Here is a 25797-nt window from a genome sequence, read left to right as displayed (position 1 = left end):
GAAAGAGAATTGTGCAGACCTGATTCAACAACAGATTGAAATCTTGTGGAGAAAAAATCCATATATGAGTCTTCTGAATATGAAGACTGCCTGCAAAAAGGTGTGCTTTCATTTATCTTTTGTGAAAGCAAGCCCTGTTTCCTGTAAGTTGGTATCTTGTAGTGCTGTGAATGCAACATACCTCACTGTGTGTTAAGAACCTGAACTTGCTCTCATTTGATCGCATCATTTAAATGCATGTTTAATACTTTTTAAACTTCCAAATTTCTCTCTTCTGTTCACTTAGGCCCAAGAGTTTCCCTCCAGCCCTGATGCAAATAGCTCACTAAATGTTGAACACCTTGAAGGGTTTGAAGAGATGCGTGTAGAACTTGACCAGGCTGAGCTGAGGCAGAGGGAACTTCAGGATCGTATTCACCACTTGGAGTTGGAAAACCAGGAGCTCCAGGCAGCTGTTAGCCTTCAGAAAGAACAAGTACAAGTAGAAAAGGAGAAGAGCAATAACTACAGTGAGGAGAACTCCCGACTGACAAAGATCATCACAGAGTTACAGAAGCAGTGTGAGGTCTCACACTGCACTCAGAGCACTGTTCATGACCTGCAGAAGTGCCTACAGTCACTGGAACTGAATGCAGTAGAGCAGCAGAAGGAATATTCAACAAAGCTGGAGCAGCTGGTGACCAGCAAAGAAGACTGTGCTTCAAAAATGCAGGTGTTGAATCAGGAACTGGAGGCCTCTAGGGCTTTGGTTGCTATGAAGGATCTTTACATCAATGAGCTCAAAGCCAAGCTGAGTTCCACAGAGCAGAAGAACTTCAACTTCCTTGCAAAAGTTGATGCTGCCTTGGAGGAAAAGGAACAGCAAGCCACAGCCCACTGTGACTCTGCCCTACAGATACAGGCACTGTTAGAGAAGCTCCAGGAGACAGAAAAGGAAAAGGCAGATATGCAGAGACTCAATGATGAACATGTGTCTCAGCTGAAAGCAGCAAGGGAGGAGCTGCAGCTGAGAGAAGAGGCACAGAAGGAGCTGGAATCCAGATACAATCGCCTCACTGTTGACTCCAAAGAAGAAAGGGAAAAGCTGCATGGGAGCCTGGAAACCATGGCAAAGGAATTAGATGCACTTCAGAAGGCCTTGAGCCTGAAAGAAACAGAGATGGCTGAGCTCCAGACCCAGGTAATGGGGTCGCTGGCTCAGGTGGGGTCAATGGAAAAAAGTCTTGAGGAAGCAAGGAAAGAAAAAGAGAAACTTGAGGAGGAGTATGGTAGGAGAGAAGGAGCATTGAAGCAGGAAGTCCAGTCACAAGCAGAGCAACTTGAACTAGAGGAGGGTCGCTTAACTAAGGTGAGTCAGACTGTGTGTAACCTTGAGGAGCAAAATCAGAAACTCTTGTCTGAGAACAAGCATCTCAGCCAAAAAGTCAAGGAGCTGGAAGACCAAGTGGAGCAGCAAAACTCTGCAGTGAGTGAAATGGGTAAGGAGAGCAGGAAGCTGAAAGCAGAGAATGAGAATTTGCAGCAGACCAAGAAGAAGATGGAAGGGAAGCTGAAAAGTTTGGAAACGTCTAAAGCTTCCCTGGAAGCTGAGGTAGCCAGTCTGAGAGCCGCTGAGAAACAGCTTCAGAGTGAGATAGATGATTCCCTGGTGTCAGTTGATGAAAAAGAGAAGAAGCTCCGGGATGAGAACAAACAGCTGGATGAAGACTTGCAGAATGCCAGGAGGCAAAGTCAAACTCTGGAGGAGAGATTAGAGGCTCTGCAGTCAGACTATGAAGAGCTAAAGCAAAGAGAAGAGACCACCAAGGAGTCTTGTGCCTCACTTGAAGAACAACTGAAGACTGCCAAACAGGATAATATACTAATGGACAAAAGCATAGGCACCTTGAAGGAAAGCAATGAGTGTCTGCAGTCACAGCTTACAGAGAAGGAAGTGGAACTGCAAGGCCTGGAAAGCCTTTGTGAGCAACTAAGAGCAGAAGCTGAAAGACACAGAAAGAAAGCAGAGACTTTTGAGGTAGAAAAGCTCAGTCTTGAGAAGACATGCATCCATCAAACAACACTTATTGAATCCCTCACATCAGAAAAGAAAGCAGTGGAAAAACTCCAACTGCAGCCGGCACCTTCTCTGGAGAAGGAGGTGAAGGAGCTGGCCTCCAGATTGGCCATCAGTGAAGAGCAGTTGGAAGTCAATCGAGGTGAAGTGTCCAGGCTGCAAGCAGAAGTCCTTGACCTGCGGGTCAAGCTTCAGCAGATGACTGATGAGAGAGAGCAGATGAGAGGTGATCTGGCAGTCAGAGAGACTGCCTTGGGTGAGCAGAAGGCACTTGTGCAGCAGCTGAAAGAGCAAAACGAGTCACTCAACAGAAACCATGTGCAAGAACTGGTGCAATGTAAAGAAAGAGAAGAAGTGATGAAAAAAGAGCAGGAGACAGCAGCCCATCAAAAAGCTGAGCTGGAAAATAGTTTGCTGAACTTGAAGGAAGAGCTATGTAAAGTTAAGCAGTACCTGGAAGCTGCTAGAATGGAAAATGAAGAAAACAAAGAACTCCTCCACAGGACCAACACAGATATGGCTGAACTTGGCATTCAGATTTGTGCCTTGACCTCTGAAAAGGTGGATGCAGAAGAGCAGTTAGCCCAAGCCACAGAAAGACTCAAAGAATTGGAGGAACAGTCAGCAGAACAACAGGAGAACCTGAAGCTTGAGCTTTCTAATCTCAGGCAGGAGAACAAAAGCCTACAAGAGAAACTAGAGGAGGCTCAAATAAGTGCTGCAGCTGTCCCAAGTCTGCAATTGCAGCTGGAGACAGTAAAGAAACAGTCACAGAATTTCCAAGAAACCAGCCAAGAAGAGCTGTCAGCAATAAAATTTCAAATGAGCACAGAGATTCTAAATTGTCAGACAAAATTCAAGGTAAATTAATGTGATTATTATAGCTGAGGGAGCTCTGCAGGATTTCCCCTACTTTAGCATCTGCTGCACCAATTACTGCATGAAAACCCTAAGGTTTGTATTGGGCAGGCTCTGAGACTAGCATGCCACTAGCCTTCGGCTTGGAATCTGAAAATGCCTCCAAACTCACGACCTCAGCAGATTTGAGGTAAAGCAACTCTTCGGAGTTTTTTTGAGATGTACTGCATGCCCATCCAAACACAGGGGAGAGGCCCTGTGATATGGAAAAGCCAGCCAGCCATGGAGAGAGTGGTGATTTCTTATGTTGGCATCTTCTGTAACTACCCTCTGGTCACAGCTGTGATAATTTTTTTTCTCTTACAGTACAAATATTGCAAGAACTTTTCCCCACACCCATAACACTATTTTTCTTTAAAACTGATTTTGATGAAAGCAAACTTAAGAAAAACCGGAGTCAGCCCTGTATATGTGAAACAGCACACCTAAAGGCTGAAGGTTTTATTGCCTTTGTTCACCCATTCTGAGATAGGGTGTAAGACTGAGAGCTGACCAGAGGCTTATGCCACTGGTGGCATTCAAAAATCCCATAAGTTTGGGAAAATAGTGTCCATTCATTTATGTTTCATTTTCATAAAAGGCTTCTTAAGCATCAGTATTATTTGGGCTGTCTCCCTCTTTTGAGCCAAACCATTTCACAAGTTGGAGCTTCTTTTTGCTGATAACTCTAAGCCTATAGTAGTAAAACACAGCTAGTTTGCCACCACAGAGGGGAATTTCCTTGAATCCATGAGTTGGGTGTCTCTCCAGCAGACTTTCTTGAGGCTGACAGTGGTGCAGCTTTTATCCTCTACGTGGCAGTCAGGACACTGGTGATTCACAACTGGAGGGTTTGTGCATGAAGGGGTGGCCTCTAGAGGAATGCTAACTCCTGGCTCAATCTCTCTGCTAGGCTGTCAGTGAAGAGTGTGGGAACCTAAGAGGGCAACTTGAGGAGCAGAGGCGACAACTGCATGCTGCAGAGGAAGAGATTGCAGAATTACAGGTTGGTGCTTGATCTGATTAAGTGGCAGAGGTGTTTGTCTCATCAGGCATTCGTGCTGTAATTGAGAAGGCAGGTGCCTTCATTTCTGCTGACTGGCTGTGAGTCTGAGAATGCCCTTGAATAAATACAGGTGCTGCAAGCAAAATGTTTGGCAGCTGAAAGTTAGCCACTGAAACAGAAATTACAAAAAGCACAATGTCAATCAGGATTTGTCCTGCTTAGAAAGCTAGTTTTATGTAAGACCTGCTTATGTGTATGCTTGCTTCTTAAATGGAAGTGCAGGTTTAAAAGGTGTCTGTCTTAGTTCCTGCTCACCTGCTGCACACAGCCATATCTGTGGATCCAGGTTGCAGGATGCAAGTGGCACTGAATCAGAGAATGAATCTGGCTGAAAAATAACCCAGCTGGAAAAAAAAAATTTTTTTTCAATGCATTTATCAAACAGTTCTTCATTTGAGAGGGTTGTGCTGAGCTGTAGGGAGTCTAGAAAGAAGAAAGTTAAGGTTATTGAACCTGTCCCTGTCTGCTACCGGAAATATGTAAACCTTTAGATGCAGTAAGATATGTTCCCTGAGGACTCTGAGTTTGGCAGTTTCTCTGCAGAGGCTAGCTGTGAAAGGAGGTTTTGTTTCTATTCTCCTCCTATGCTTCACATAGCCATAATAAACAAAATTTTCCTGATTTTTAGGTTTTTTATCTTTAGAAATGTCTGGATTGTAAAAAAAACTTTCTGGGCATATCCTTTTGCCATTATCTGAGAGATTTTCCTTGATAAGGAGGCAAAAGCTCAGCTGACATGGAGTAATAAGAATTACAGGATTAATACTGTCTGTCTTTAGAGTCTTATCCAGTGTGACAGAAGTAATCAATCGCTAGTACACAACTAATTAATGTCTGCTTATACAATAACATCTTAATTGGTGGTTTGGCTTTAACTGATTCTTTTAAAGCGTTGCTTTGGAGTCTTGGTAATTGTCCAATATTTGGTAAAGTTTTGTTTTCATATGTAAGGAAATATAGTAATTTGTTTCTCTAGGCTGCAAACACGAACTTGTCTAGAAAGCTGGATGAAGCAAGAGAGCAGCTGTCTGAATCAGAATCTACTCGACTGCAGAAGGAAGAGGAGGTGACAACTCTGAGAGAACTCTTGGCAAGGTGGGAGTTCGGGTTCTTTGCACAATCTGTTTAATTGTAAGTCAAGCAAGGGGTCAGTAACCAAAGCATATTGGAAATTGCTGTGATTTTTGAAGCAGAATGTGCCACAGGGTTATATAGGGCAAATAGTTCGTGGGCACCGATGAGAAACATCGAATTGACACTGCAGATGAGAAATATGGAAATTTTAGAGCCACGTGGATGTAAGGTTTAAGCTTCATTGTATTGTTAATTTAGCTGATGACGTTAAGTCGTGGTATGTCTTCCTTTATGAAACCAACAGGCATTTTATAGCTGTCTTTATAAGTTAGTCATAAAATTAAAACACCAATATTATCTCCTTTTTTTTTTCTTCATAAGAAATGGAAACTTTGCACTTTTTGACAGATTTTTTTTTCTCTCCTCTCCATAAATGTTCAGGGAATCAGTAAGAATTGTTTGAATGGGACCACATCTTGAATGTCTGCCAGATTTCTTACCAGTTTTAAGTATCTAATGCAGGCTGTGTTTCCAGGGTGTGGAACGTGGACCTGTATGGTGTGTGTTATCTGGCTGACCAAAACAGATATTGATAAAGCATGGATGCACACTGAGTCTAATGGGTTAACCAAATGGCCTTTCTATTTTTATACTTTTGTGCTGGTATCATCTGTCTTTGTGGGAAGACAGATGATTCTTGATCTATGCTGAAGGGTGTCAGTACAAAATCTAACTTCTCAAAATATTTGAATTCATCTGATTTGGCTGAGTGAGTTCAGACCTGCTCAGCCCTTTGTGCTGTGGGATTTTGGATCCATTGCTAGGATGCACAGTACTGAGATTGCCATATTGTCAAGCCAAGACATATTCTTGGAAGCTTCCTGGGGATGCTTCTTTCCACTGTGCAGTGAACATTACTGTGCAATGAACTGAGTGATCTTAATCTTTAGTTTTTTAATTTTAATTTTTAATAAAGTTTAAAAATTTTAATTTTATGTTTTATTTAAAGAATATAGTGAGAAACTTGGTTTGCTTCTTTTCTGTGAACATGAAAGCTATAGAGGAGTATGTGTTAAATGGCCCTTTTTCTGTGCAACCTGCAAATTATAAGCAACCTGCAGCTATAGGACTTCCACATTTATCTCAATTTGCATCTACTGCTGATCTTTCAAAGGATAACATTTTTCTTCCCAATGTGGAAGCCATCATAAGCTTCACTATAAATAGAGTCTCCAAGAAGCTGCTGATTGCTGTGTTTGCCAGGTAATGGATCTGTATGCATTTGCAGTGATGCAGAAAACTGGAGACATTCTAGCTAAGTATAAGAAATACACACACTGAGAACAATTTCACTGAAACTGAAACTACCTCTTTATCAGTGTGAGGGACCCCTTTCTTCCATGGGAAAGACTTGAATGCATGGGAATGACCTAAAACCAGTTCATTGTCTTTGGTTTTGATCCAGAATCCAAAAAGAAGCTGATGAAGCAAAAGAGAAGATGATGGATTACAGTGAGAAGCTCAGCAAGGTGGCAGCAGACAGAGATAGCAGTGACCAGAAGTTATTTGCTGAACTGGATGACCTAACAAGAACAAAGCAGTTCCTTGAGGAACGTTTGATAGAACTTATCAGGTTGGCATCAAAACAAACAGCAAGCAGAAATTAAAATCCTAGTTTAGGTTGTTAAGGGATACTGCCTAGGTGGTTCAGTCTTGTATTCCTGAATTGAAGATACAGGTATGGCCAAGTTCATCAGCAGTTGTAATTCTGCATTTCCATAATGCAGTCAAACATATGACATCCAAAATAATCTCCTCCTTAATTTGCTGTCTTTTTTTCAAAAATTTGTTGTTCTCTGCATGGTATGTATATCTCTCTCCCCTCTTCCCAAGAGTGTTGTTAGGTTTCTTATCTGTCTTTATTTCTGAAAGCTTCTTAGAAGTGACAGCAAAGCAGTTTTTACTGTGACACTTTCAGTAGCATTCAAATTGAGGTTGGTTGTTAAACCAGCCCAAATAATTTCTATGTGCTCTTCCTTTAACTGTGTCTCTGCAGAGATAAGGATGCTTTGTGGCAAAAATCAGATGCTCTGGAGTTCCAGCAGAAGCTTAGTGCAGAGCAAAGGTGGCAAGGGGACACAGAGGTTAATCACTGTCTAGACTGCCAGAGAGAGTTCTCATGGATGGTGCGCCGACACCACTGCAGGTCAGTTTGTTGAACTCTGTTATGTTGTTGAGAAACAAACCTCAGTATGGTTGTTTTCATGGGTGAAATACTTCAAAATGTTCACAGTTCATTGGTCAAAAACATTGATACAGGACACTGCAGAGGCTGAAAGAACACATGAGCTCACAAGGGTTTGAGGAGTTAGTGGAAAGGTCCCTTGACATGTATCTGGGTGCAACTCAGATGACTTGGGGACTCTGTCAGTTTCCCATTTCTGTAAACAAAGATGATCACAACCTCTATAGTGTGTTTCCTTGAAGGACTGGGTTTTCAATATGCTTATTATGCTCCGCTTTGTGCATGCTGTAAACAATATTCACTAAGATGCTTTTGCTATTGTGATAGATGTATTCTAGAAAAATCCAACATGCTGTGCAGTTATATTTGTTTACTTGTGCTAGGTATGTTCAGAGATAATTATGGATTGCAGAATAATCTTTTTTAAAAGAGTTCACATTCAATTATTTCCTATACAGTTAGCCTAGGAGTTATTAGTTACACAGTCTAGATTTATTCAAATATATTTAAGTGGATACATTTCAGCGTCTTAGTGATAGGGTTGTTTTGACTCTTTGTTGTTCTTTATCCTCATGACCTGATTCATCAGGTAAGGTATCACTGGAACTGTTTCATTTCCACATTGATGTAGGGAATATTCAATGGGGATTCGTGAATAGTGAAGTCTTTTCCAGTAACAACTTCCAAGCTACTGATTTCTAGTAAAATCTGCAATGCCTGCTATTAATGATTTAAATTATTATTAAAACCAAAACAATTAAGACTTGACAAATAAAAGTCATCCCTGCTGGCTGCTTTACTTCATGAAAATCATGTTCATTAAAAAGTAGTTGAGAGGTTTAATACTAAGAGACTGCAGAGTGGGAAGTGTAAATGTACCTGGATGAGTTCAGTGTACCTGGAAGTATAAGTGTACCTTAGTGAGTACTAAGGAGGTATTTGCTCTAAGTATGAGATTTGTTCTGTATAATATTATTAAGCACATTTCCTGTGTGTGTATTTAATATATATAATTAATTTGTATTGCATATTTGTGGTTATTTAATTGGCTTATGTCTTTGTATTTAAATATTTTTTAAAGTATTTTAATGGGTTTTTCTGTTTTTCCTATGTATTAAGGCAAAGTTGTGAATATGGGTTTCTATTCTGTGTTTGTCAAGAAGACTTGCTTCACCTCAGAAAGCAGTGCAGTCTGTATGATGAGTTCTGCCATGGATGTAGCATTGGGTTTTGTAGAGAACAAGACCATTATGACAAAGCCCCAGACTCTGTCCCATAGATACCTCCCACCTGTATGTGATACCATTATAACACCTTTGGTTTTGAATCATTTCTAGAATGTGTGGTCGTATTTTCTGCTACTACTGCTGCAACAACTACATGGTGACAAAGCCTGGTGGAAAAAAGGAGCGTTGCTGCAGAGCTTGCTTTACTAAGCCCAGAGTCATTGTGGACAGTGCAGATGACTCTGGATCCAGTGCCAACCAAGAAGAATCACCAGCTTCATTGGAATCACCTGTGTCACCATCCGAGAGGGCTTTTGGTTAGTGTACTGTTTGCATGCTGTGGAGAAATAAGTAGAGTTCTTAGGCATACTCCAAGAAACCACATTGTCACCTCCTTCTCCAAGGACCTCCATGTTCATGGAGTGGTTTTAGGGTGGTACTGGTGGTGCCATCTTTGAATTTTATTGATATGGACCAAAATATATTAAATGAGTCTGTCAGCCTGAGGTTTTCAGTTGGTTCTGGGGGTTACCCACTGCTTCTGTAAGGCACTGTCTTGCCCAGTCTTCCCCATTAGGGGGTTTACTTGCTTGTTTTTTCAGACAATGAGCTAATATTGTTTCTTTTAATGTCAGTTGCAAATGAAACCTCTAAACTACCAGATGATGCAGCATTTGATATAATCACTGATGAGGAGCTGTGCCAAGTGCAGGAATCAGACTCTCTCCACGATGAAAGTCAGATGGAGAGAGACTCTCTGGATCGAAGCGTGACAGATCTGTGAGTAAACTCTGCTTCATGGAGAAGGGGTTTGGTTTGAGTTTTGTTTGGACTATTGGGGTGGTTTTTTCCATTCAATTGGGGTAGCCAACCTCTGCATAAAGAGGAGACACTTCTGTTCCCAGTCTTGTCTTCAGTCGACCACCACAAAATAATTTTGGCCTATTTGCACAGTCAGCATCAAATCTCATAAGTCCAGTCAGCTCCATTCTCTCCCTTCAGCTGCTTCACTGCAGCACACAGGAGCAGTCCCAGTTCAGTGCAGTCACCAGGCCTCTGTCACCCTTAAAATCAGCTTGCAGGCCACACAGGAAGTCTGATCTTTTTATGACAGCTTTCACTGAACTGAATGTGAAATAACTGGTCTGCAGATGTAGGATACCTTATTACTTTAAAGGTAACAGCTTGCAGAAAAGGAACAGGAATTATATAGCTATATCTAGCACAAGTTCATTCTTTCTTTCCTAAGGAAATGAGAGGCAATGCAGATTTCAGTCTTTTCTTTAACATCTATTTCTACATGAGTTATCAATTAAGAGGTTCTAAGGCCATCTGAATATCTGGCTACTTTGTTTGCAAACTATGTTTGTTGTAGTTATATAGTTCAATGTGTATCTGTGTTTATACAAAATACTGTTTTGCTATTTTTTGAATACTGTTTTTGCTGTTTTTTTCAAGTATGTTCCAAAAATTCCGTTCTGTAAAATATATTAACTTTCAAAAATGTTCATATATTTGGGAAAGGAAAAAAAAAGCAATTTCACCTAAATTCTTTGCTTGTTTTGCTTCTGGGCAGAAAAATAAGCATGATAAATCTAAAAGCTAAAATGAAAATAGCCACAGAATAACCAGTCTGCTGCTGAGAAAGCAGACCTCTTTTGCCCTCAGAAGACTTGTTTCCAACATAAACCACGGTGACTTGCAAGTTGGGTGGCAGGCAGACTGTACAGACTTGTTTGTTTGGAAAAAACAAATTCGAAATTCTAAATTTTTGTTTCTTGGTAAGTAAGTTCTATGTATTTAGCCCACTTTGTATACTGTTTACACAGAGAGTTCATCCATGTTTATCACGAATTGGGCATGAGGAAACTGAGCTGCACAGTGTTCTTGTGAAATTAATACTGTCTCTGGTTTGCAAAAGGAAAATTTGCAGTGGGGGATCTTTGTTAGTTAGTCTTAAGAATAAAAAAGGCATGACTACTACTTTGAACTCATGTAATCTGCAGAACGGGTCTCACAGGTGAGTTAGCTCTGAAGAATGCAACCAGGAGAAAAGAAATAAGTATGTGCCACCATTTTTTTCACTTTGGAATTTGACTAGATTTATTTTGTCCCACAAGATTGCCACTACTAATGGAACAGCATTCTTGAAGGCACCCACACAACATCCTTCTTGCACCATGTTTTTAAAGGCTGTCTGTCTCCCCTTTTTCATAAATTATAGGCAGGAAATTGTGTTTTATCCTCTGTTGCTCTTGTTTACTTCATGTTAGGAGCCAGGGGAAGAGTCCTACTGTGGTCATACTTTGAGCCTGAGACATACTTTGCAGAGAACACAGACCACACCTGCCCTTCCCCATGACACTTGTGATGGTGGAAAGGTCTCACTAGCCAGAACGCTGGAGGAGAATTCTAAAATTACAGCTCAGAATTAGTCAGGAAGGATCTCTTAAAGGCTGAGCCTGTATTACAAGGATGAACAGTTTCTGCATGACCTGGCCACCTCTGCCAAGTGTTTTCAGTCTTTGCTACTGAAAATGTGCTCTAAGTGTGTATACCCTGGTATGGCATTTTAAAACACAGGGAGAGATTCTTATGTTCTGCAGACCATTAAAATGCAAATAAGCTTTTACCTTTAAAGAGACAGTAAGGCTAGTAATTTCTTTTAAAAAGATTTTCAGTTATTACATTACCTGATATAGTAGAATAGTAGTAATCTTTCTGCCTGAAGTGTAACAGTGTGAAAGCATTGTTAGGGAGGGAGGAAGGAAAGAGGAAGGTTCCCTGGTCAGGAAAACAGGGAGCAGGATGAGTTTATATTCAGTCTTGTTAACAGTTCGGATGAACAGAGTCTAGGTTCTGAAAAGATTTAGATGTTTAATAGAACCTTTAATTGGATGGGAACAACATCATGGGTGGAAAAGTAAGCTAAAGAGAGCCAAGCAGCACAAGACAAGTTTTGCTTTGAGGTCTGGTTCTACTACAGTTAATTCTCAAACTGATGAAATTGAAATGCAAACAGTGGAAAGTCAGAAGGTGCTATTCTGTTTTGATCCATCATAGATAGTTCTCCTCTGGTCACCAGAAGAAGGCTGCTCTTCCACTTGCTTTTCAGACCAACTTCATTTCACTTTTCAAAGAAATAGAAATAGTCTGGATTTAATAGATACAGCAGAGAGTGCATGTTCTTAAGCTGCTATCTGGCAAGCTGCAGAACATCCTTGATGCTGCCACCTAGTGTGAATAGGTCATGTAAATTCTCCTGTCAGGGAATTTTCCACAGAAGCTACCAAACCTCTATTGAGACTGAATGGAACATGATAAAGAGAAAGCGGATTTACTTTGAGATTGTAACCACCTAACCATGTGCTAGGTTGCAATAGCAGGAATAAGGACAACATGTTTGAGGAGAACCTGGAAAATGTATTGGTCTTGGTATTTAATTTACATTTCAGGGTCCCAAAAGAAAGGTGAAATTATTGGATTAAATAAGGAATACTGACGGCACTTCATAATAAATCATGGAGTCTGACACTTCTAGGAAGCCTGTAGTCCTGTAGTTCTTTTTTTTTGTTTGAATTCAAGGCTGTGAACATAAAGCTGTGTACCTGTCATGGTGGGAAAGGCGAGTTCTGTGTATCACAGCATGAAGTCTGTATCTGTTCCTACTGTTCAAACAAAATATATGTATAGGTTTACAAACTATCGTTTAGTTTTCTGGGGTTTTTTTAGATTCAGTTTTCTTATCTGGTTGTATAAAGACAGTTATTAAGTATTTGTATTATTTACTAAGTATTTCCATAGATGTTTTATTAACCTTTGTAGACCAGCACATCCTATGTCTTTCCAACATCTCAGTCAGCAGGTAGTGTTTGGTTGTAGCACAGGATGTGGCACTTAGTCACAGGTTTGAGTCTTCCCTGCATGTCACAGCTGTCTGCTTAGGGTATTAACAGTAGAGGTATGACTCTGAGGAAGTCAAAAGTTACCAAAGAGGCTACAGGAAGAAGAGAACATGAATTCTGCAGATAACAGTGCTTTATGAGTTGAGGAAACATGTTAGACAGTGGTCACAGTTTAATTTGCAGCCATAACAATAAATTCTTCCTGTTTCCAACCAATAGAGTCAGCCTGCTGCAGTCACACGTGTATGTGCTGACACAGTATATTCAGGCCAGCTGAAGGTGCTGTTACAAGAAGATGTTTTTTCCCTGCTCTTCTACTCAGCAGTGCTGCTTGTAGAGCAAGGTCCTGTAGGATTTAAAAGAAATTGCTGAACTGTGCACTCATTTTGAGAATTGATCTACAGAATGTGTGGCAATTATGCCCTTGCTACATGATTACACTTGGTAGTTCAAAAGCATGTATAAATGACTCTACATTTTATTATTTTCCACTGTTTTTCGGAAGGAACCGACCAGATGGTTCCCTGTATATAAGAATCCTTGGCATTTTTTCGGGGAATGACAGCCTAATTCATCCTGTTATCAACCTGCTGAGAAGCAGAGAAGCAAAGTAAGTGTCAGTTAGAGAAGTTCTAACTTACTTGGAATCTATCAGCATTTGTTTACCGACCCTCAAACTCATTTTTCTCTCTGTGTCCCAGCCCTGTAATACATAGCAGGTGCTACTCCATTGTTCATCCAGAACATGCCCCCTTTTTGAGGTAAGGAGTGGATGGCAGGTTCTTCCATCTGTTTCCTCTGGACACATTGTGGTGGGGAGAAAACATCCTACTTCGTCATCCTGTAACATCTTCTTCAGTGCATTTGTGTTTGATTCATCCCATATTTCTTGTAGAGAAGGAGATAGATGATAGTGATTCTACAGCAATAAAATGTGTTTTGTGTATCATTGTCCGAGTGAGGAACTGAATAATATACTTGTAAATCATCTCATAGATTAGATTCAGGGCAAGTGTTACATCCCTGTGCAGCCTTTGCTTAAGTGGACAGCCCAGACTGTTGCTTGTGTCTACCCTCCAAGACTTCTACCTGCCATGGAATCTTTAAAACCTAGCAGCATCTTAGTAAGGAATTAATCTTAAGACTGTTGAAGAGATATTCTAGACCCATGTGTTCCTCTTAGGTCATGAAACCAGGATAGGAACAGTTTTACATTTGTGCACTGCAGTGAGCAGAATAGGGCTGCAAATAGAATGCACAAAGTACAAATTCCAGAATTTGGCACCGTGACTATCAATACATTTCAATTTTAGGAAGACATCAGTGGGGAAATGGTGTTTGACCACATACTATTTGGAGAATCATGGCTTTCCTTTTTCTTCCTTCTAGAAACAGCACATGTAATTCTTCAACCTACGATGAATCAGAAGAGTGGCAAGTTGCTCAAGATGCTGAGATATGTTTGTTGAAGTCTGGAGAAATCATGTAAGCTGAACACTTTCATTAACACCAGGCTGAAAGAATGAAAGCCAAGCTCCAATACCAGCTATGTGAGCACAAGTCTTGTAGACTCCAGAAGAGCTGATCACTTATGTAGTAGAATTTGATCTGAGGAAGAGCAGGGTGTATAGCTCAGTTAAGCAGAGCAGCCCCAAAGAGACAGATTCTTTCTCTTCAGTCCTGAAAAACTTCAGTGCAAGAAGGAAATATTTGTGCCCACATCAGAAAACCTTCCTTCTTACTGTTACTGCAGGAGGTGCTGTGAGCAGTTAGGAAGCTTAGGGAGAAGGCTGAGTATTTCTAGTGGAGTCTGGAAGACATGGCAAGGGAAAGTCAAGGAGTTCTGTGCTAGTCAGACTTATAGCACCAGGAGAGAATTCGTGGCCTTTTGGAGTATCTGTCTATTATTTATTGGTAGGCCCTTATCTACTGCCTCACAGAAACTGTCCTGTCTGCTCAGACTGATACATGCTATAGCATTAAATGTTCAGATGAGCCTGTTAAACCTTTGTGAAGTCTTTATACACATTTATCTTCATGCATCCTGCTCAGAAATTCTTCCATGCAGTAGCAATACAGCATGTCACTTTCACAGCCAAGAAGAGAATGAAATGTGAAAATGCCTGAGACCTGGAGAAATTCTCCTTTGCTCACTCTCCCCTTAAGCCTCCCTTTTAAATTTTGGCCTAGTTATGGGGAAGGTTTTAAACTTTTGCATGCAGAGAGATAAATTAATCCATGCTTAAAAATTGTTGCTTCTGTTCAGAGAACCAGGTAAATGAAGCAGTAACCAAAGTCATAGCTGGGCAGAAGGGCAAAACCAAGACTGATCATTAGTTTATTAAAATCAAAGATCATCTGAGACTCCAATAGTTATTTCAGTGAGGAAAAAAGAGTAACAGGGTAAGCAATACTTCATATAAAACTTCCTCTCTGGCCAGAGTACAGTAGTTATCATAATAAAGTATCTGTGATCCATTAACCACATCTTAGTCATGGTTGGAAATTGAACTCCTCCTTACTCTAGAACAGCAAATCATCATAGTGGCTGTGATACCTTCTGGCAAGTGGGCTGATTTTTTGTAGTTTCTGGCAAGCAAATCATAGTATTGTGACTGTGAGCTCACTGACTGGGAAACAATTTATTAGGCCCAAAGAATAGTATGTTAGACTAGTTTTAGTTAGGGTAATGTGAGTGAGATCATTAGCTCTTAAAAATTACAGATTTCCTCTGAAGGAAGTAAAAAGCATTCTCCTGTTTAAGTGGATGTCAAGTGAGGTAGGCTAATGTAATGCTTCTGGACTTGGGATCATCTAGGTGCTTAGAACTTAGTTTTTAATTGGAAGAGCTTTCAGTCAGTTTTTGTGCAGCTGGCTTTGGTAAAACAGACCAAGCAATAGCAGAAAGTACTACAGTGGATCTAGGTAGAGCTGCAGTTCACATTCTACCCATCTGTCCTCTCTGTACTCCTGATCCCTATTTCCTGTACAAATGTTATCTAGAAAGGGGTGTAAATTGACGTATTTTTGTTTAAATTTTTGTTCAAAAAGAACAGCAGAGGGCAGCATACCCAATTTTTACTTGTAGTAACTGAAACGCTGTACTCAAGCAATAGGTTTTTCTAGTCAAAATTAAATAAATAAGTAAACAATATTCACATTTGCCAGAGCAGTGGAAGTGCTTGATATCCATCATCTTTTCTGTAGTTCTAGCCTTCATCCAAGGCTGAATTTTTCTGCATTTTGTGGACCTGTCCCGAAGTTGCTGTGGAGTCAACCTCAAATGGGTGGGAAATAAAAAAAAAATGCTTATCTCTCTAAGTGATTGTCTTTTTCTCCTTCACAGGATCAAATTACCCCTTACAGTGGAAGAGATCCTAAATTTTGGGGAAGGCAACAGAGAGCTGTTCATTAAATCCAGCACCTACAGTATCATTCCTATCACTGTTGCAGAGATGGGGCTAACTATTAGCTGGATCTTCTCATCAGACCCTAAAAGCATATCCTTCAGCGTTGTTTACCAAGAATCAGAAGACACACCACTGGATCAGTGCAAAGTAAGGCCTTTGTGTCCTTACTACCTTAGAAATTATGGTACACTACAATTAACTGCCTACAGGAATCAGCAAATCTAGCTAGTTGGCCTCCACAAGAATACTAGAGGCTTTTTCATTAGAAGGACTTGATTCTTCTATTGATCTACAGTTCTCCTGAAGGCAGAGATACATCTTTAATACTGCCTGCAAAAGTAGAGTTGAAAAGCACTGTAGCTTCTATTGATCACATCTAAAAGTCACTTGCTATTATCAATCAGTTATTTTTTCCCTCCTCAATATTACTTATTTTGTAAATTGCTTAGGACTGATCTTGCCAGGCTCTTAAGTAGAGGCCACAAGGGGACAATTGTTAATTGGGTTAACAATTAAGAATTAAATTTGAGTGCCCTGATGATGTGCCCACAACTTGCAAAATTCCTTTGCTCAGTGCCCAGGTTACAAGTTTTTATATGCACTGCCCTTATTTCATGAGGTTATTGGATCAAGTGGATCTGTGTTGGTCTAGATGACCTGTAAAGGCCCCTTCCAACCCAAACTATTCTACTGTTTTATGTTACTCAGGTCATTGGAAGGCTTTACTCAATACTAGGCAGCTGTTGGTTTAACCTACTGTGGCAGGGGGACCTCTAAGGCTGTGACTTGAGGGAGCAGGACAGTTATATAGCATGTGTTAATTCACTCCAGGGTAGCTGACTCCATGTAAAATCTTGTTGTCATCTGAAGGCAGAATGAAGAATGAATGCCACTTCCATCTTGATACACCTATTTGATATAACCTGGGTTTTATAGGGTTGTCATAGAATCAGAATGGTTTGGGTTGGAAGGGTCTTTAAAGATCATGCAGTTCCAACCCCCTGCATGGGCAGGGACACCTCCCACTAGACCAGGTTGCTCAAAGCCCCATCCAACCTGGCCTTGAACACTTCCAGGGAGGGGGCAGCCACAACATCCTTCCCTGGCCAACCTGTTCCAGCATCGTATCACCCTCACAGGGAAGAATTTCTTCCTGATGTCTAACCTAAATCTCCCCTCCTCAATTCTGAAGCCATGTCCCCTTGTCCTCTTGCTGCACAGCCATGTAAAAAGCCCTACCCCAGCTTTCTTCAGATATTAGAAAGCCACTATAAAGTCATCTCAGAGCCTCCTCTTCCCTAGGCCAAACAACCCCAACTTGTCTTTGATCTGGGTCAGCTGCTGTTCTGACAGCTGTGTCTGCTGGGGTTTTATAGCAAAGATGGCTGCACACAGTTTTGCTGTAAATTTAAATAAACAGTTTTGCTGAGAGAGCTTATTTTATAATACAGGGAGTATAAAAACATATACTAAAAGACATACTTAACTAAATCCTGCTCTTGGATATATTTGTATAAACTTAATTCGTCACTGCTGATTTTAATAAACTTGCATAGATTAACAACATTTAAAAGATCAGGATTTGATTCCATCTTTAAGGCCGAGATTAGCAGTGCAATGCTCTAAAGAGGTTGTCAAAGGAAAACATGTCTCACTGTGAATCAGTTTGGGGGATTTTTTAATTCTAATCAGTGAGAACAAATATTTTTTGTGGCAACACATGCACTTTGGGATTTTGAAGATAGCTAGAGTCTGTTCTGAAGTCAAATGCAATATATAGGGCAATTAGAAAGTTTCATTTTGATTTTGTATTGGATTCCAGGTTCTGATTCCTATGACCCGCTGCAATTCTCATAAGGAAACTATCAGAGGTCAGGTGAAAGTCAGAAACTCTGGAATCTACACGCTGATATTTGACAACACATTCTCTAGGTAGGTCCTAGGTGGGTGTAAAAGGTGAAATAAGCTTGGTTTTACAGACTGTGGAAGTGGATGCATGTACCATCATTATTCTGCCATACAGAAGTAAGTATGAGTATTGGTCATAACTTGGTTTATGTTTGGGGCTTTTTCTCCCTCCATAGCATAATTCTACTCTTATTTCTCAACCTCTGAGAAGATAAACAGAAGTAAGCAAGTAATCTGTGTCTCTTTCCAAGACAGTTTAGTCAGGATTGTCATTTTATTAACAGACCCAAACCCTTGTACAGGCATTCTTCTTTTTAACACCAGTTATTTATTTGCCTCAATATAAACTGGACGACTGATCACACTTTTAAGGCTTTCTCTCTAGCTGACCAGCTAACATGACTGTCTTGCTCTCTTTTCTCCTTTGACAGGTTTATCTCAAAAAGAGTGTTTTATCACTTGACTATTGAACGACCTGTCATCTATGATGGAAGTGATTTTCCATAGCCTTGACTCGACCGTGTTATTTTTAATTAAAATTTTAAGAAATGCTATTATTTATGTACATGGAAGCATTGTGATTACCACTGTGTTTGAAGATTTTGAAACTATGCAATAGTTATAATGCACTTAGAGAACCTGTATACACTAAAAAAAACCAGAAGCCTTTTTAGGAACACTAATGGTTCTGTACTATGTACAGATTGCTGAAAAGCCATGTTTGATGTAACAGGTCAGGTAATGTTCCAACCAAATTTTTTTTCAGTGGGGAGAAAAATAATTGGGGGTGTGTCTAAATGCAAACTGAAATTCTCCACTGAAAATTTAATTACTTTTCTTCCAAAAATATCCTTCAAAAGGAAATTTAAAGAAAAATGTGTTTTGTTGACCTCTTTAATGAGAAGTAAACATAACCATTTCTCTTCTGATCTACTGTTCTTACAGTCAGAGCAACAACTATGCAATATGTCAGTCTTCACAGGCATATACTGTAATCCATCTGGAATTTTTTATCTTTCCCATGTTTTATAAAGAGCAAACATAGTGGTTTTTTACATTTTGAGGCTAAGATTTGGTAAATCTTAACTGGCTTTTACGAATGCTTCGGTACTGAATGCCAGTTACAAAACAATACAACACAAAGCAACAACTCCTTTTTCCTTTTGCTCACCATACTCTGTAAGTTGGTGGCAGAATCAGGAGTATAATTTGTAGAATCATGTACTGCTCACTGTGTGATATTAGGAAGAGGAGCATTCCTTTTTCTGGCTTTAGCACCTTAATCATCAGCTTTCACAGGAAAGCACATTTTCTGAGGAGGTCAGCAATCTCTCTCCCTTTACACCAGGTGGAAGTTAGCAATAATGTTTGAATTGGTCCCAAAAAGTCCATCCAAAACTGAATGCATATCCAGCCCTGATGAGGTCTCCACCCAGTGTTAGTGCATTCTGCCCTTTCCCTAACCCTGCCATTGCCCTAATCAGCTGTTGGGTTTCCATCTGCAGTTAGAAGGCAGAGCTGGATCTAAATGCAGGCTTTTAAGGGAAGGCTAAATTCTCCTTTATGCAGAGTTTCCATACAAACTGTCTGCTTCAAGCATAGGGTTTCTACTCTGTTGAAGTACCTGAAAGCAGATTTTTCTGTTTAAGAATCCTGTCTGCTGATGGAAAGGCAAACGTTTGACAGGAAAAAGAAGAAAAGCTCTTTTAGGTGTGTCTGAGTTCTCATGGTATGGCTCACCAAAGGAAACCTCAGACGTGGGAGATTTTAGTGCAGCAGTTAGTAGATGGCCAGCTCAGCCTGCCAAAAACCCTGTAGACTCTTGGTGACAGCTGTAGCTCGTATACAGGGGTCATGGTGAGAGACAGACAGTAAAATATGAGAGGGAAAGAAGAAAAGAGGACAAGCACAAGCTGAAGCAAATTGTTGAGGGGAGCAGAAAGAAAGCACAGGATCAAACTTGTATAATAAAAACAAGGGCAGGGGATTGGAGGGATCAGCTCAATAGAAAAAGAAGTGGGGAGTGTCCAGTTGGTGTTTATTTGTGGCTGGTCCAATCTGTTAGCCACAAGGGATCTTCTTCTATGGCAAAAGGCTGGTTGGGTGAAAGGTGGAACTCACAAGACAAGTGTTGAGTATTTATACAGTAGCAGCCAAGGTAGAGGGAAGTTTCTGATCATAGTAAGGAAAAGAATACTGCAGGCAAAACTAAGTGTTGCTAATCATTTATTCTAGATGTTGCCACTGTGTAAATACAGTGATCTTGAAAAAGATTGTGGAAGAATGACTGCCTTTCCTGAAACACCTAGATTTTAGGTGTCTGACTCATCAGTAGCTTTCCCTTCCCTTCAGACACTCCTTCCCCATATGGGTGGTGTGCTCCCCAGCCTCTCCCAGCCAGAGGGTCAGGGAAAGGTGCAGGCTGGTTTACTCCTCCTGGGGGAACAGGCTGCAGTGCAATAAACCCTTACCTGGCTGTATGCATGAAAAGGAGGTGGACAAGAGACTAAAGTTGGCAATAAATAGGCAATAAATGGCACATGGAACAGTTCATGAATTACGGGGTATTTCAGTGTTGAAGCTATGTTTTATATTTAATTAAGCAAGAAGATATTATTTATTGCTTAAAAATGGAGTATTGTGTACTATATACTATGCTATTTCACTTGAGCTTTTACTGGAGTCTGCTGCAGTTTTCCTTTAAACTTTTAGGTGTGGTTTTAAAAAGCATTATTTTGCTATTATTTTAGTTAGAATACTAATCTTACTAGGATACCTTTCTTAAAATGCCAAATGAAAGGTAAAGGGACACTGTCAAGTATCTTAAGTCAACTATAACACCTCTGCTCAGAAGTATTTGAAATATCTCCATTCAAAATTATTTGCAGAGCTTGCATCTTTGCTTTCAGCATCCCAGTTCTTAACATTTTTTCATCCTGTGGCAAATGGTTTTAGCAGCTGTTTATGTAACTTCTTAAGTAATTTGCTCCATCTAGTAAGCCAGTCTTTCATGTAGACTATCCTGAGGCTGGTTGAAGCATATGTTTGGGAGGAGAGGAATAAAAACACTGGATATTTTTACTTAGCATTTTAGTTTTTAGGATAATTTTCTTCAGGTTTTCCTGCCTCATGGACGTAAGTTTCATGGCTATTTTGCTCTCTGAAAGAGGAGTAAGAGTGGGAGCCAGAGCCTGTAGAAAAGCAAAATTTTGCTTCTAACCAAGAAGAAGCAGAAAAATTTAAGAAGCAGAAAACATTGCTAAAGAGGAATTGTTCAAACTGGTAAGGTACAGTAAGTGCAACCATTTAAAGCTGCTGTTGAAGAACAGGAATTCCATCATATCACTTAGAGGAAGGAGTCTTTTACACCTCGGAGGCTGCATGGAGAAGACAGTATAGAACCTGTGTTTAGTACCTGCCTTCTGTTTGAACGTCACAGATGGCTTAGTACTGGGATCACAGAAACCCAATAAAGGACATAGCATAAGTGCAGGTTTGTGCAAGAAGTTATTTCCTTCAAGCACCTTATACCTCCTTTGTTCATGTGAGCTGGGTCAAGGATGCTAGTTAATCTATTTATAGGTGCTTAGATATGTCAAATTGAGCCTTTTATTAATTCCAGTAATACAATTAAGAGAAATATTTGAAATCGATGATGATGAAATGAGTTTAAGGGGATGTCACACTCATGGGACAAAGAGAGTATACGTTGTGGTCAGTATAAGCAACTGGAATTTTTTCTGGGTGCTGGAACAGTGGAGGGTAGTATTTTTTGTTCTGCAGAGGTTTATGCAAAGGAAAGAACGCAGCTGCTTTAAGAAAGTGACAGTGTTCCTTTACTCAATGTTACTCAGTGTTGCTTTATGAAAAAACACTGAGATGTGCTGCACAAGAGTGTACCACATGTTACAGAATATCAAAGGTACAAAAGCCTGACTCTGCTCCTTTTTTAAAACTGAAATTGCACTACAGTTTTAATCATGCTCAATCACTGAGATCGTAACTTGTTCAGAAGCATCTTTTGGTTTTAACTGCCAAAGAATTCCAAACCCCGTTCACATCAAACTTCACTCTCCAGATAGGTGAAAGAGATCTGTGTATACCAGCATCTGTACAGTTACAAAGATGTAGACGGTTGTGTACTGGAATATTTCTTGATGCTTTTTTTTTCCTTTTTTAACCTCAGGAATTAAAAAAATGAAATTCTGTATCAAGAGGATGTGTCCCTTTTTTGCCTTGTAGAGATTTTGCTTGGAAAATTAATCAGATGATTGTATGACGTACCTCTAAGCAGGGAAAAATATTAGAAAATTGGGAAAATAGAAAACAGTTTGTCATGCTGATGGGCAACGGCTGCATCTGAACAGTGCAACAGAACAACAACAGAGATCCTTAAATAAGTACTAAGTGAGCTGGTCTCCAAGATAGAGGAATTATCACTGTGCCCTCCCCCAGCAAGGACAGAGCCTCATTGCTGAGATGCACCTTCATCTGCCTTGGCTTCCCCTGGAAGGTTAAAGCAAAGCAACTCCAAGGACAGTAATTGCTCTCTCTGGCTCCCAGGCCTCCGAGCAGTGCTGTCCTTCAGCTCAGGGCACCCATCAGGTTTTCCCCAGGTCCTGGCTGGGTCTGTGCACCCGGGTTAGGGTTTGTGGCAGTGGGAGGGAGAGAAGCACGGTGTGTGTTGCAGACACTCTCCCATGTGTCTCCTCTTGAGTTTGCATCTGTAATCCCAACGCTGGGGCATGTGGTAAGCAGCTTGTCTGAGCTGCTGGCGCCATCTCAGTGGGGTCAGGAGGATGACAGGCCCTGCCACAACCAGTCATTTCTTCTTCAAATAACCCAGCATTTGTGGGTTATTTCTGTTTCCTCATGGGGGTTTCCTGCTGGGGTGGAGGCTGTGACACTTCCCATCCCCATGCTCCTGCAGCAGCAGCACCAGCCCCTGCTCCATGCTCAGAGGCTTCTTGCTGAAACAGTTTCCAGTGAAGCCTCTACAAAGGACCTACTATACACATGTAAATAACAGTAGATCCCAGTAAATGCTGTCCCCTCTGCAGGGGAGGCTGTGGCTGGATGACAGCCTTTGTGTCTATCTCCAGTAACCCATGTTTAGCCATAAAGGACAGCATCTCTTCTCTTGGTGCTAGGAACAAGGCTCTCCCAGCCCTAGTGCTGCCTGACATAGGATCTTAACCCACCCATGCCCCAGGACCTGGCCTTGACCCAGCCCAGGTGACGTTCCACTGCAGGGACCATGTGAAGCTGCCACAAGACCAAGATCTTCCCTGTTAGCCCTTGAGGTCTCACATGGACTCTCTGAAGTCCAGATACAAGGTTTCAAAACACATGTAGCCCAGGAGGCTTGGATAAAGCAGGCAGCACCTGGGAGTGCCTGCTCTGTCACATGATGGATAATTCACCCAGAGCATGCTTGGAAATCGTGGGTTTGCACATACCCAAGTCAGATCAGTGGGTCTGGTTTTGGGATACTTTATCTACCATGGTTCTCTCACACCTTTCCATCATTGTTCTGCTCTCTCTAAGAGGCTTCTATAAAGCACATCGCTCAGGCAGGAGCTGGCACCAGGTAGATGGGATTGTCTGAAAAGAGTGAAACTTTCTCACCAGCTCTCCCAACTTCCTCTGCTTGTACCACAAGCAGGCTGCCCCCCTGCTACATGACTACCTGTACTGTAGGCTACCTCCAAGCCCTTCACCATAACAAATCAAGGACAGCCTGAAGCTACTACTGTGGCTGCCCCTGCTGTGGCGCAGCTCCCAGACTTTGCACAGTTTGAGGGTGTTAGGCCAGTGGGCAGTTCCCACCTGCGTGAGGTGGGAACTTCTTGTTTCAGTGGCTCCTCCTTGTCTGCTTTCTCAGGGAAGTGGCAGAACCAGCAAGTTTCATGTTTTATAGACTGGGGTTCCCACCTGCGTGAAAAGTGGGGCCCTGGTACGTTTCTGGCTCTCAGAAGTCTGAGGTGGGCCCTAGGAGTTGAAATGAAGGATCTCAGGGTGGAGATGCAACACTCAGGGCAGAGGCAAGCTGAGCTGCTTCTTCCGACAGCAGGGACAGCAGAAAAGGCTGCAACCCAAAACTGGAAATGTCTGGGGAAAATGCGGTCCTAAAGGGAGAAGAGGGAAACTCTCATGCCTCTAGCATGACTTCCAACAACTGCTTGGTGACCATCCTGCTGGAGCCATGGTAAGGCAGCATCCCATGGGAGCTGTGAAGAGCCATGGGGCAGGGGAGGCAGTAGCCCTCACCTTTGGGGATACTTGATCCCAGGAGGCAGCACCTGCTGAAGGCTGGGAACACCCTAGAGGGCACAAGAGGGACTTTGGTGGGATAAATCCATCTAAAACCTCAAGGCAGAGGGACAGAGGAAGGTTTGGTCATAGGACGCTGCTGTCACTGTACAGAGTGATGGAGGCCAGAGTGCCTTGGCAGACTGAGGAGGAGGCAATGGCAGCAGACTCCTCCATGACCAAGTCCCTGCTGCATGGTGGTTGCTGGCAGTGAGGGACCCCACCAGGGATGAGGCTGCAGCAGGAGGAGCTGCAGGAAGGCATCTTCCTCACGAGTTTGGGGGATTCTAGCAGCCTGGGAAGCCACCACTGGCTGCTGAATCACAGGCAGACCCAGTGGGACAGACCCCATGAGGGAAAACCTGCGCAAGGGGCAGGGAGGGGGCTGGTCCTCCCATTTTCCCCAGCAAAGTGTCAGTGAGCAGACTGACTCAGAATGGGACAGATGTGACCTAGGGACAACCCCGCCACCCCAAACTGCTGAAAGTTCATCGCTGTGTCACCTTCCTTAACAGCCACCCACCAAGCATGGGAATTCCCCACTGCATTCTGTGGAATGAAGAAGCTGTTAACTTCTCTGAGAAGGCCTCAAAATTCAAGTTCCCAGGGCTGGTAAGGTGCTGTGGAAGGAACGGGGACTTGGGCCACCAGTCAGGGCCACAGGCTGGTGACAGCTAAGGTTTGCTCACTTACTTGTTTGCGTGACTTGAGGTGCTCTTCTGGGACCAGGGGAACACTCTGTGTGGGAGCACCCTCACCCCAGCCCTGGGCAGGGGGCAGCAGGGCTCAGATGCAGTGGGGAAGTGTCTGCCCCCAGCATGATCTCTCCTCCCACTGCCTACAAAACCTGTCCTCCCTCCCCAAAACTGCACCCCACCCCTTTGCCTTGGAGCTCAAAGGACCTCTGGTGCCTGCAGGGTTCCTCAGGATCCAAACCTGAGAAGGATGCATGGGTAAGGAGCAAGCAGTTCATTCGCTCACTGTATGTGGAAATGCCTTTATTTAACAGAATTTCAGCTTCTCTTCAAAATGAACTTGATATGAATTGCATAAAAAAAAAAAAAAAAAAGCCAAACAGCTTTCTTACACATATAGGAAAAAGTGCATGCATTTTTACCCATTTTCTCCCCAAACGAAATAGTTAAAAAAAAACCAATAAACATATATGAAGCTAGAACCCCATCTGCTCAGATATACCCTATTAGCTAAAACAGCAGCATCAAACCTTGCAGAAAGCTTGAGTTCATTGCTGTGCTTTAACGGCTAATGCACAGTGAAACACTTCGTTCCTACAAGAAGCAGTTATCAAGATTGATTATTTAAAACAAAGCCTCCTCAGCACTGAAATGTGTGGGTGAAGCCAGGGAGATGCAGGCTGTGGTGGGGCAGTGCAGACCCTAGCAAGTGACGAGGAACAGCCACGCTATGTCTGGTGGCCTCAGGCACCATCATGGCACCAACATAAAAAGCCCAGAAGAAACTGTGGGATGTGTTACAGCACGCTTCTTTTGGGGACTGCTGCCTCCACCAAACCAAGGTCTCATTCCAAATTTCATTAATGTTAAATTTGATACTTATAGAGTTTCTGTCTTACTGTCCCCAGGCTAAATATATTTTCTCACCATTAACAAAGCACATAAGCAAAGATCTGCTGAACCAGGAGTTTGTGTTTTGTGTCCTGGTTTACTACGGCTTTGC

At 41.8% G+C, this 25797-nt stretch overlaps 1 protein-coding gene across 4 annotated transcripts in view; it reads left to right on the top strand.

Moving 5' to 3' along the window:
• FYCO1 (FYVE and coiled-coil domain containing 1) overlaps nt 1-22003 on the top strand; it is a 39642-nt gene extending 17639 nt beyond the window's left edge. For 2 of the 4 annotated variants that reach the window (XM_008496018.2, XM_030445765.1), the window contains exons 8-18: nt 287-2917; nt 3867-3959; nt 4996-5114; nt 6559-6726; nt 7150-7299; nt 8676-8881; nt 9200-9344; nt 13859-13954; nt 15816-16026; nt 17702-17811; nt 18219-19401. In XM_008496018.2, the coding sequence (XP_008494240.1) occupies nt 287-2917; nt 3867-3959; nt 4996-5114; nt 6559-6726; nt 7150-7299; nt 8676-8881; nt 9200-9344; nt 13859-13954; nt 15816-16026; nt 17702-17811; nt 18219-18294 (4005 nt within the window). In that variant the 3' untranslated portion in view covers nt 18295-19401. Of the gene's footprint in view, nt 1-286; nt 2918-3866; nt 3960-4995; nt 5115-6558; nt 6727-7149; nt 7300-8675; nt 8882-9199; nt 9345-13858; nt 13955-15815; nt 16027-17701; nt 17812-18218 lie in introns of all 4 variants that reach the window. The other 2 variants (XM_030445766.1, XM_030445764.1) reach the window with 2 other exon arrangements.
• Nucleotides 22004-25797: the final 3794 nt, after the last annotated feature.

This window comes from Calypte anna, chromosome 2, assembly GCF_003957555.1.
Source record: "Calypte anna isolate BGI_N300 chromosome 2, bCalAnn1_v1.p, whole genome shotgun sequence".
Classification (NCBI taxonomy): Eukaryota; Metazoa; Chordata; class Aves; order Apodiformes; family Trochilidae; genus Calypte; species Calypte anna.
This window is presented reverse-complemented; position numbering and strand designations above follow the sequence as displayed.